This window comes from Grus americana, chromosome 1 (genome assembly GCF_028858705.1).
Source record: "Grus americana isolate bGruAme1 chromosome 1, bGruAme1.mat, whole genome shotgun sequence".
NCBI lineage: Eukaryota > Metazoa > Chordata > Aves > Gruiformes > Gruidae > Grus > Grus americana.
The window spans coordinates 176,339,747-176,352,370 of record NC_072852.1 but is presented as its reverse complement, the minus strand read 5'-3'; the positions used below and the strand labels follow the sequence as shown (position 1 = coordinate 176,352,370).

The 12,624-nt window shown below is 42.0% G+C and overlaps 1 protein-coding gene across 1 annotated transcript in view; it reads right to left on the bottom strand.

Annotated features, from left to right (window-relative positions):
- The window catches only part of KLHL1 (kelch like family member 1), a 260,797-nt gene extending 250,690 nt beyond the window's left edge, over window positions 1-10,107 (bottom strand). The window contains exon 1 of the mRNA XM_054806173.1: window positions 9,596-10,107. Coding sequence (XP_054662148.1) covers window positions 9,596-10,107 — 512 coding nt within the window. The remainder of the gene's footprint in view (window positions 1-9,595) is intronic.
- Between the last annotated feature and the right edge of the window lie 2,517 nt (window positions 10,108-12,624).

Here is a 12,624-nt window from a genome sequence, read left to right as displayed (position 1 = left end):
TCCCAGGCTGAGCTGAGACACGTCCGTGGGGCCCTTGACAGGAGACGGCGTGAGTGAGGGTCCCAGGGGAGGCCGGTTCCAGCCATTGAGGCCTATGAGCACCCCCAGAACCCTGATAGAAGGAGACTTGCCCTACTCCTATGTTCTCCTGTAGACACTGAGGGTTGGCCAATTTGGAGACTGCACATTGGGCCAGATGGACCTTCGCTCTGAGGGAGAGAGGGAGGGAGTACTCGTTCTTAGGCTCTTTTGTTTTGTTCTGTTTTGGCAAGGGAAACAGCTCAGGCATTTCTAAAAATGAGTACGAGGATCAAAAAAAAAAATACACAGGGAAATGAGCAGGTCTTGCTCACCTCGGAAAGATTTGAGACCATTTATTGAGGAGTATGGTTATGATGGCATGACCAGCTGGGTGGATGAAGGGAGAGCAGTAGATGTTGTCTCCCTTGACTTCAGCAAGGCTTCTGACACAGTCTCTCATAACAGCCTCATAGGCAAGCTTAGGAAGTGCGGGTTAGATGAGTGGTTGGTGAGGTGGGTTGAGAACTGGCTGAATGGCAGAGCCCAGAGGGTTATGGTAAGCGGCATAAAGTCTAGTTGGAGGCCCATAGCTAACAGTGTGCCCCAAGGGTCAGTGCTGGGTCTGGTCTTCTACAGCATATTATTCAATGACCAGGACGAGGGGACAGAGTGTACCTTCAGCAAGCTTTCTGATGCTACTAAACTGGGAGGAGTGGTCGACATAGCAGAAGGCTGCGCGGACATTCAGCAAGATCTGGACAGGCTAGAGAGCTGGGCAGAGAGGAACCATGTGAAATTCAACAAGGGCAAATGTAGGGTCCTGCACCTAGGGAGGAATAACCCCAAGCACCAGTACAGGTTAGGGGCTGACCTGCTGGGAAGGACCTGGGAGTCCTGGTGGACGAGTTATCCATGAGGCAGCAATGTGCCCTTGTGGCCAAGAAGGCCAATGGTATCCTGAGGTGTATTAAGAAGAGCATGGCCAGCAGGTCAAGGAAGGTTATCCTCCCCCTCTGCTCTGCCCTGGTGAGGCCACATCTGGAGAGTATATTGTGTCCAGTTCTGGGCTCCCCAGTTCAAGAAGGACAGGGAACTACTGGAGAGAGTCCAGGGGAGGGCTATGAGGATGATTAGGGGACTGAAGCATCTCTCGTATGAGGAAAGGCTGAGAGAGCTGGGTCTGTTTAGCCTGGAGAAGACTGAGAGGGGATCTCATCAATGCTTATAAATATCTAAAGGGTGGATGTGCAGAGGAAGGGGCCAGGCTCCTTTCAGTAGCAACAGGACAAGGGGCAATGGGCACAAACTGGAACACAGAAAGTTCCATCTCAATATGAGGAAAAATTTGTATACTTTGAGGGTGACAGAGCACTGGAACGGGTTGCCCGGAGAGGCTGTGGAGTCTCCTTCCCTGGAGATATTCAGAACCCGCCAGGATGCAATCCTGTGCAACCTGCTTTAGGTGATGCTGCTCTAGCAGAGAGGTTGGACCAGTTGATCTCTAGAGGTCCCTTCCAACCCCTACCGTTCTGTCATTCTGTGATTCTAAGAAGAAGCATCTGATTACATTGAAAATATATATTGAAATTTTCAGATTAACCTTAACATATATTTTGAAGAAACTTATATTGTTTTGTTTATTTAGAAGTGAAATGCTTTCATTTCTTGTTCTGTAGTAAATTAAAGAGTATTTTAAAAGTGTAAATTATGATAATATTCTAATCTATTATTACAGTTAAAATTAACATTTTTGAAATATTTTGATATAAATGAAGATTAATAGAAAAAGATTTAAATAAAATTATAATCCTAAGTAAACCACTCTTACAAAAATAAATTTTAATATTTTGGATCTGTGTTTGGCTTAAATAACTGGTAAACTGTGATTTTTTGAAATAAAAATTGGAAATCTTAGGCACTACTGAAATTATGGTTTTGGTAAAGTTTAGGTTTTGCGATTTGGGGGGAGGGGGGTTAATATTACTAAGGATGACTACTTGCTGTGAAAGTTGCAGTAGTTCTCAAGTTTTTACAGGTTAGATTTCCTTTTTCAAACTTTCAGTGGCATATATCAAGCTATTTCCCTAGTGCAAATAGTTTATTTTAGGTCATCAATCCTGTATTCTTAAAAATTGTTCAAGGAACACCGGGGAATTTGTGTACTAGGAAATTCTACCAAAATATCGTAGCATAATATTTAAGGAGCAGTTTTCACCTAAAAAATGCAACTTTGAGATATAAAAGGAAAGAGCAATCTCTTAAGCCGCTTGCATCAGAGTATAAAAAATGTGTCACAAGGATAAGAAGTATCTTTTAGAAAGCAATGGTCACGTGCTACGAATATGTTAACCTATATGTAGCAGCACTATCCTTATGAATTTAGCACAGATACCACCAATATGCTCTATTTTTTTTCCATGTATACTACTTAAGTGAACTTCACTGCTCACAAAAATAGCATAGGGAAACCAACTATAATTCATTTATTAAGAACGGTGTAGGAATTCAAAGATTAAAACTATGTGTATATGCATAAATATATAAAATATGCATATATATATTTTAAACACATATATGCATGCTATTGTTTATATGAATAAAGAAACACAGATGACAGAGATTTAGATGTCTGTGTGCACATAAAGACCTATATATGTCCATACTATTATTATTACTACAAAATTGGTTTTATCAGGAAAAAAAAAATATTCAAGCCACCAGTATTTCTGGAGGCTTACCTATACAGATTCAGCATCAATTAAATTTTCCAGAGATAGCTGTTCTTCTCTGTACATGCTTTCTCTGTTACTATGGAAAGGCTGAACAGTATTTCCCTTTTCTAATGCTGTTTGATGTTACCTTTAAGACCCCATAGTTTCAGAGGTATTTTAGTGATTTAGCTACTCTCTGTGCAGCTGATATTTCCATTGCCAAGTCTTTTCTTCATGTTGAATCTTTTGGAAATACTCTGGCAAAACAGTGCAAGCATTTCTGGAAATAAGTCCGGAGGAAAAAAAAAAAAGTTGTTTTAGCCAATGTTTAAAGTATGTGGATAGCAACAACAAATATAACTGTCAAGCCTTGCTTTCTAGTGGGTTTAGTGGGCCCATGTTTCAGAGCAGCACCCTTACATGTATTGGGATGAGAGATATGTTTTTTTTACTGATGCTATGAAAATCTACCAAGATTTAATTAATTCTATCCTTTTAGAACAGTTTGAATTTGCAATGTAGACTTCAAATGATGTTCATTTTCTCAAACTTAATTGAACATTAAACATTTAAATTGAACACTTAAATCTGAACTAGCCACTTTAGACTACTCTTACTCTCAATGAAGAGAAATAGGCATGTCTGGAAGACAATTCACCTTATTCTAAGATGTGCATCTAAGAGAGAGGTAAGATAAATCCCCATCGCTGACAGAATGAATTACTCAAACTTAAGTGTCTTACTGACCCATTAAACATAGCAAATGGTACCATCAACTTGGCAGCAGTTGAGGAAACAAGTCAGAGGAACACAGTAAAACTGGGAGAAGACAGGAATGGGAATTCTATTAGGATTCCATTAAAACTGACAAAGGAGCTGGAGGAAGGCATAAAGGATACTGAAATTCAAAGATTATAAAATAGCAGCAGAGAAACAGAAGAATGAGAGGCCCGACGAGCTGTTAAGGAACTAGGCGATAATTGGACTTGATTTGTGAAAGTATCTAGGAGAAGATACAGGAAAGGACGGTTCTGCATTAGAGTAACTAACCTGGTGAGTAAACCAAGGAGGCAGATGGTAAGAGAAGCTAGTAAAATCAAGTAACACTGTCTGGGTAAGGAACCTAGGATTTGAATAAGGCAGCCAGGAATAGTTTGAGACTGTGGAAAGGAGAACAAGGCAAGGATAAGATCCAGAAGGAGAACATGAAATTAAGGAAAAAAGAGTTTAAAGAGGATGAAACAAAAGGAAGTAAGTATGGGAGCACCAAGAAGAAAAGTGTATGAGTCTGCGCTTGCCACCAGGATCTCAAATGCAGCAGAAGATTCTGAAGACTTGCTACCCCTTCAACTCTCGTATTCCCCAGTCTTTCTGCAGAGGGAGTATGCAGTCACCATTGTAATCATCCACATGGGAAACAAGAACTTCCTTTTGCTGTCAATTATTCTGTTAGTTCAAGTGGCAGTGGGATATACAGTGAATCCTCAAATTTCAGTCCTGCATCCTAGTGGTGGAGAAAAGAAATGACAGCACATGAAGTTACATGTTCTGCTTCCTTTGTTAAAAACCAAAACTGCTAAACAACTCGCATTAGAAGTCCTGTTCTTGAAGTAGTAAAGGCAAAGACTTCACAGTTAGGAAATTCCAGAACTAGACTTTCCTTGTAACTTTAATTTAATTCCATCTATGTATATACATGCAGACCTTAGCTATACGATCATGCACTATTTTTATCACCAGGTTCTTTTGCATCCCGTGCACAGAACATATATGCTCTGAGAATGCATCAGAACTTTGGAGGAGAAAGGTCCGTGGTCTGTGCTGTGTATGAACCCTGCCTCTTTTGTTGTGAAAGTCAAAAGTATAAAAGCATAGAAGTTATATAACCATTTTTAAAAGTTTCATAATCGAGTTGAAAAGCCAGCCCATGGTAAAGACAAATGAATTATTCTCTTCTGAGTCCATAACCTAGAAATGCAGAGTTGTGTGATCTATATTCCACCCCTAGCATTAAATTACATCCCTAACAGAGCAGTCTATATGAGATAGCCAAGTCAATGGAAAACATAAGCAGCTATAAATTTGGCATCTATAGTATCTAATTTTAGGATCTGGCTATCACAGTTGCATCCACAGTATCATATTTTGATATCTAAATAATACCAAGAGGATAGCATCTCAGAAAGACCACAGCCATGTTCAGATGAGAAAATACTTAAAGGTGTGAGAGCTCACAAGATGGACTAACGCACGGGAAGGTGTCTTGCATTTCCTCTTTTTGTAAGCCCAGGTACAAGGTCAAAGCTGTAAGTGGGAAACTCCATTTACTTAGAAACCAGAGCCCAGAATCCTCTCTTGAGACTAGATACATATACAACAGTGCATCAAGCACTTAAGCTGTAAATTTTGATGACAATTTTATCTACGTTTTCTAAAATGATCAAAATATTTTCTCATTAAATTAGAAAGCTGCATTGAAATTCTTGCTCATTCTGACAGGTTTTAAACTCATAACTTTCTACAGCAGCATGGTAACCACAAGGTAGTGGGTTGGTAAGAGGAAGACTTAGAAGATTAAAGGGCAAAAACATCAAAATGTAAGATTTGTGGGGTCAAAACAGAAAAATACAAAAGAAATGCTTATCCAACAGTGTTGATTCTATAGTTTAAAAATACACGTTTATGTTCCTGATTCTACCCTGATCATTACTATTATTTTTATCAAATAATTATTTGATTTAATTTAAATAAATATTTTTGAGTGTAGAGACTAGTAAACCAAGTTGCTCAGTTAATGTTTGAATTACATAATTATGCTCTCCCTTTTTAACCTTTCAGACTCCCATTAATTCTGAATTTTTTACTTCTCAGTGACAAATTCGAGAAAAACTGTAGAAAATGTTCTGTTTTTCTAGTGAAGCAAGATATGAGTGTGAAACTCTGCCGTGTGAGGAGGTCACAGAACTCAGCCCTTTCACTTCTTGCTTTACAGTACACTATCAGACAGTATCTAATAGTGGGAGGACTTGTCCCCCTCTTTCAGAAGCTTTTTCAAACACTTGTATGTTTTATGAAAGACTTCTGTACTGTCAGTACTTGGTTTATGTGGGTTAGCCATATCTATCATATCCTTCTTGGAGCTGTCTCTTAAACACAATGTTAATGCTGTGTTCCTCATTCCTCTTGCACGCAGCCAGAGGAGTCTGGGACTGGTTTGCAGAAGGGCTCATCATTTACCAGTGCGACTGAGAACACAGAAAGTAGTAAGGGAAAAATGCTATGTGCTCTGAGACCAGCAATTCAACTCTTTTCTGCTTTTATCTCTCTCTATTTTACTCCTCCATTGTAAAATAGGGCTGTTGTAAAGATAAACCCATGAATAGTTTGTGAGGCACATACTGAGTGTAGTGGTGAACAGTGCTGAGGGCTCATGAGTAATTGCATCTTCATAGGATTTGGACAGTGTAAAGCAAGCAAAGCATGCTACCATTCACTGAGGAAGGAGGAAAGGAAATACTGACTCTGCTTATCTAGTGAATACCATTCATGTTGAGGGTTGATTAATATGTCATGTGGAAAAAGCAAACATGATCATGCAAAAACTCCATTATAAACTCATAGGAGCTGATGTCTATATAGGAAATCTTAGCACTGGTATTTTCCAAGCGTTTTGCTGTCGATTTATAAATCTTAATTGCAAATCCATTCTATAAGTATTTTTTTCCTAAAAGCTTTTTCTTACATAATTAAGATCAAAATAGAACCTATGTTTAAATATCTACTGGAGTTATTGCCTAATTTGACATGCAAGCTCTAAAACAATTTGATATGCAAGTTTTCAAGCAAGCAATTTCAAGCAATCAAATAGTGGTTTAACACTAATTGTTCACTGCAAAACATTTTTTTGTTTTTACAAATCTGGAACATAGAACAATTATGTCAGTACTTTATATCACGCATGAACTCTAACCCTTTATCTTCTTAATGCCAATGGGACTACCCACATAACCTTAGTTACACATATGAGTACTTGTACAATTAACATGACAGGCTGTTCTTTAGAAGCATACAGAACCAAATTAATAAAGTAGAATGTATTTGTTATTACCCAACCATATTCTCCTCATTGAATAAATTCCATATTATCTAACAGAATATTTACAGTAAAAGTAAGAATTAAAGATCATTCAGCTAAGTGTTTAACTTAGATGTGAAAACAGAATAACTACAAATCCACAAATACCCAAACCCAGGAATTCTGCACATGGTACGGGCTGAAAAAGGATTCCAGTACATTATTCATGTATCAAGCAGAGGAGAGCAACCAGAAAAAACAAAACAAACTCTTCTGGAGATATAAGGATCCCGAGTAGAAGCCAAAGGAAAAAAAAGTGTAATTTTCACTTGTACATACATATTAATAGTAGAAATAACAACAAATTTATTAATCCCTAGCATAAAAATAAAGCCACCTTGTTGACCTGCTCCTCACGTTATGCTCTACCACTGGGTTACTAGCTAATACTGCCCAGAAACCTCCTGTTCGCAACATTTGAAATGTCGTGGATATGGCCTACATTGAAACATATCCAAATGTTGAATTCTCACCATTTTCACAAAACAAAAATATTGTTTACAGAACAGTCCTAAAGTATTAAAGTCATTGCTAAAAATGTACAGGACAAAATATTAAGGAGAGCTGGGAGTTAACAATTTTGCACTCACTGTACCAAACATGCAAGTGTATTCCTAAAGGCTTGGTGGAAGTTCCATATATTCGTCTGTTTATGTATTTGGTGGTATCTATCATTCAGGACTAAACGGTAGTTTATATATCCTATAGCCATAATAAAGTAAAGAAGTTGGCACAATTTATAAAAAGACTAATTTCTGCAGAAGGAGTGAGACATAACTTGTCAGGGCATAAGACGACTGTTGGATCACAGAGCTTTCAAGCACAGCACTGCCATTTTTGCAGTGCTTGACCACCTATTGCCATAGCATTCAAAATTCATATAGGTAAGTGAAAGGTTCTTAGAAAAAAGAGAAGGGAAAGTCTCAGATGCTAAAACTATCTTCAACATTTTCATATCTCAGAAGGTGGCATTTTTATTGATAATGAAATGGTATCTACCTGCCTTAGTTATTTTAAATCTCAACAAATTTTAGCACATGCCTTCAACAAGACTACAAGCTACCGATGACTAGATATGTTGTTTCAGTAGCAATGAATGAAGAACATGGAATAAATGCATTATAAAAACCCAAGAACAGTAAGAATAAATCAGACCTATATTATCACAGAGTACATGTGATGAGGAAGTTCATTCTAGCAAGTCAACTCTTAGGAACAAATTAAGTGGTGCCATTAAAATTCAGTAAGCTTCTGTCAGTATGCAGATCTCTGAAGATTCTCAGATCAGTGATGCACCGAATATAAAATCTATAGTATGAGATTATATTTGTACCAGTTTTTAACCTCTTCTATTCAGTTCAGAAATCTTGAAGACATTATTTTTATTTTACCTGTCTTTACAGCGTATCTTGATAACTTTTTGTATTGAATCCTAGGATAAGCATCTTCTTGTTCAAAATAATAACTTCCAATGTTCATGAAAACTTCAGCATCACTGACTTTTTCTTTAAAAATGTACCCTAAGTCATTCATCAGCTATTCCACATTTGTTTAAACAATGCAGCTCCTATGAAATGAACCACACGAACTGACCAAACAATGAAGAGTTTCAAGTAGAAAATATATGCTTTAGGTCTCGATGAAAAAGCTTAACATACTCAAAGTTATATGCATGTGTATGTTTATCTACAACAGTATTAATCCAAACAAACACACGGGGCTGTCTCTTTAATAAAATATTCAATACCATATGCTTTACTTTCAATACGAAGAACACAAATCTTTTTTTTTTTCTTTTCCTTTTAGAAATAGAACTATACATTTCTTTCCATAGAAAAAGTAATAAATGACAAGGGAAATGAAAATTAAATTATTTTAACCATAGGGAGGTGGAGGTAAGTAGAGTTAAACCAATGAAGCATTTTATCCTCAGGATTATCTGTATCACAGTATTTCTGGAAGCTCTATGTTTGCTACATTTCCCACTTCTCATGATTTTAATTTCTGTTTGGGCTGGAGGGGGAGGGGAGCAGGGACTGAGAAAGAAAAGCAATTCAACATTAAAAGAAGTTTCATACGAAACACAAGCACCTGGATGTGTCTCGCTTTTTTTTACACCTTCTCAGGTGTCATTCAGTTGATGATTCATAAAATAAATTCTTATTTTTCTCTGAGGTAGGCTGTGACACGTTTTAGTCGCCGAGTTCCAGCAAAGCGGACGTTTTTACTTTTTGAGCTTTTCACCTGGCATCGCAATATTCCGAACAACATCACCTCCCCCTAGCATTTTAATGAACTTCTGAGAAAGTTGGGTGCCGACGATCCCCAGCGCGAAGCGCCGGCTTTGAGAGGCGCCTGTGCACGGGCCAGCCCCGCGGGCAGCGCAGCGCAGGGCAGGGCAGGGGAAGGCAGAGCAGGGGCAGGACAAGGGGCAGGGGCAGCATCCCCTCCCCGCGGCACTCCGACCCTCAGGCTGGCTGGTCTCTCCGGGGACCCTCGGGCAGCCCTCCCCGCCGCCCTTCCCGCATAGCGGGGCTCCCCCCCCCCGCCCCCAAACCCTGCCATTTCACACGGAGGAGCCCTCCCGCGCCCCGGCCCCACCACCCTCCCACACCAATGCCCGCACACTTGCCCATCCGCGCCCCACGCCCGGGAGGCCAGTACCCCCCGTGGTCACCCGACCAGCGGACGCCGCGCAGGTCGCGCCGGGGCCGCCGCGCTTCCCTACCTGTGCCCGCCTCCGTCACCTGTTGCCCGGCTGCCTCCATCCGCGCAGTCCCCCGGCGCCTCCTCCCGCTCTGGCGGCGCCAGGGGCTTCTCGGGCTCCCGAGCCACCTCCATCCCGCCGGGCACCGCCTCCGCCTCCTCCTCCTCCTCCTCCAGGGACTCCACGTAGAAGACGGTGCGGGGCAGCGGCGGTCCCGGCCCGTGCCCGTGCCCCAGCCCGTGCCCTCCGGCCGGCCGGCCGCCGGCGGGCAGCAGCGTCCCGTTGGGCGGGCTGGCCGTGGTGGCCGCCGAGGAGGCGGCGGAGGAGGCGGATTTCTTCCAGAAGGCGCTGTTGCCTCTCTCCTGGCTCTTCAGCAGGCGGCTCTGGCTGGGCCCCCAGTGCTCGAAGCTGCTGTCGGGCGGCAGGCAGCCGCCCCCCGCCGGGCCGCCCGCCGGCGAGGGGTGGCTGAACAGTTTCCAGCGAAGCCGCAGGATGTGCTTCACGTCGAAGTCTTTCCTGCCGGAGCCGGACATGGTGCCGCGGCGGGCGGGGGACGGGCGCGGGCTGAGGCGGGACTCACGGCGGCCAGGCAGGGCCGGGCGGCGGCGGCGGCGCGGGGTGGCCCCGCTCCCGGCAGCGGCAGCGGCGGCGGCTCCTCCGGGCAGCGCTGCGCCTGCAGGGCGAGGGGTGGTAGCCGTGAGGAGGAGAGAGATGCGCGCACACACCAGTGCAGAGAGAGAGAGGGAGGATGGATGGAGTGATGCACAGAGCCGAGAGGAGGTAGAGACACCCAGCAGTGAAGGGAGAAGGAGAGAGGGAGAGATACCCAGAGCTGACGAGAATTGCACGGTGATCAGTGGAAAGGGGAGGAGAGAGAGGCAGAAATGAGAGACACCTCTCAGGGGAGACAGGCACTTGCGAGGGAAGAGCGGGTGAGGGAGGCTGCGAAGACGCGCTGATCTGATTAACGGGGGAGCGAGCGGAGCTACAGCCCGGAGAGGACCGGAGGCGGCAGCAGCCACACTGGGAGGCAGGTGGCTCTTCCTCAGTCTCTTAGAGCTCCGTGACCGAGTGCAGCCCGAGAGGGAAAAGTCACCTGGAAGCCTATCTCCACCTCCCGCCTTCCCATCCCATTTCTCAGGGGAGTCCCATGCCTGTAGTTATCTGGGATGGCAAAGCCTGAGAGCTGGCACAGAGAGAAAGCGGGGCTCCTTTTATATACACTGTACGTAGGAGAAAAAAAAATTCACGCCCGTGAGGCTGTCAAGGTCCTCACTGTACAATTTTCTATCTCAGCGCCTCTCACCAAGCCGCCCCCTCCTCTGCATGTGACGCAGATGTGCTCTGGGGCCGTCAGTGTGAAGAGACAGGGAAAAGGGATGCTTCAGTCTTCCTCATGCAAGTAACTTCCTCATGCAGGTCACTAACTGTCTCTCATAGCCTTCTCCTCCCCTCTCTCCAGTGTAGGTCTCCTCACCTTGGTATTTTGGTTCTGAGACCACTATGTAATACCAGGAGCAAAATAAAGCAAAACGACAAATGCAGCAGCAGAAGTAAACACACAAGTGTGAATCATAGGAGTACAAACTTAATAGACCGCATGCAGACTGTATAAGGTTACAGGTTAATGATTTATTCTGCAGGCTCCATTCATTAGCCTGTTGGCTCAGTATTGCTGTACCAGTCTAGAAAGCATTGGATAGAGGGACAGCATGTCAAACAGAAATAGCACTACACATGTTTCTTACCTTTTATATCTGCTCTTAATGCAGTCTGACAGTGCTAAACCCAAGGGAGGCTCCTTCACAACAGAGAGATCTGCTTGGGAACATCTGCCCACTTGGGAGAGGTGTCACGAAGTACACTGCATCTGGGGCATAATTAGAGAATTAAAAGCTTCATGGAGAAATGTAGGAGAGGGATACAGGGGCAAAACTACAAGGCATGTCATCACCTGCCAGCTCATAAATCCCCATGCGTGAAAAGTTGCCAGCACTAAGATGATATACAGAATGCCTGCAATCCACCGGTACCTTAGAAAGTGGTATTTTAGAAGATTTATCCATAGGAAAATTATGAAAAGGATTATATTTTTCTCCAGGTACTCTTTGCATTGGCCAGCTTTACCCAGGCACTCGTGAGCTATCACCAGTTTGCTATACTAACTCTTTGTGAATTCAGGAAGTAAAGTTGAAGGAATTCTTTCCCTCAAGCTGGAATGTTTTAACTCCTCATTCATAAAACACTATAGCTTGAAAATTCCTCCAGAGAAACACAAGTCAAACATTAATTAACAATTTTATTACTTTTTTATTTAGTTTATCACTGAAGTAGTGCTTCTGGGTACAAACCAGTATTAGGGTTTGTGTTTAACATTGATAAAGTTCTGGATTTAACAGAACGAGAAATTCAGGACATAAAGTCCTACTTTCAAGGGGAGAAGAATTGCCACTGTGCATTTTAAATATTGATTTATGCCACAACAGCTGGACTGCAAACTCTCTAGTGCCTCAATTTTGCTCTCAGTATTCAGTGATAAAAAAAAAGACAAAAAACCATTCTAAAGCAAACAGAACAGACAGTTCATTTTTATCCAGGAACTGATCTAAGTGAATGTGTGCTACTTGGGAGAGCAGCTGGAAGAAAAGCCTAAAAATCTTCATCTAGAATAGGAGAGATGAAACTTTCATCATTTCAGAGACTTTAGAAATGCATCTCTTACAGCAATATGTATGAAGCCATCTACAGTGAATCCTGGCTACTTAATGTCTAGTTACAAGCTCTAAAAGATGTGGATTTGTACATATAAAATAGCTTTAATCAATGAATACATATGCTATCTATTCTGTATTTAATACCTCTTAATTGATTAGAAAAATCCGGAAATATTCTGATTTGAGGATAATTGCATCATTTCCTTGCCACATTATAAGTCTTAAACATTTTAAAATCTACATTAATATTTTAGTTCATCATGTGATGTGAACAGTTGATATATTAGATTTTCTAGCTTTACTTCTGTTACATAAATAAATATAAATGACAATACA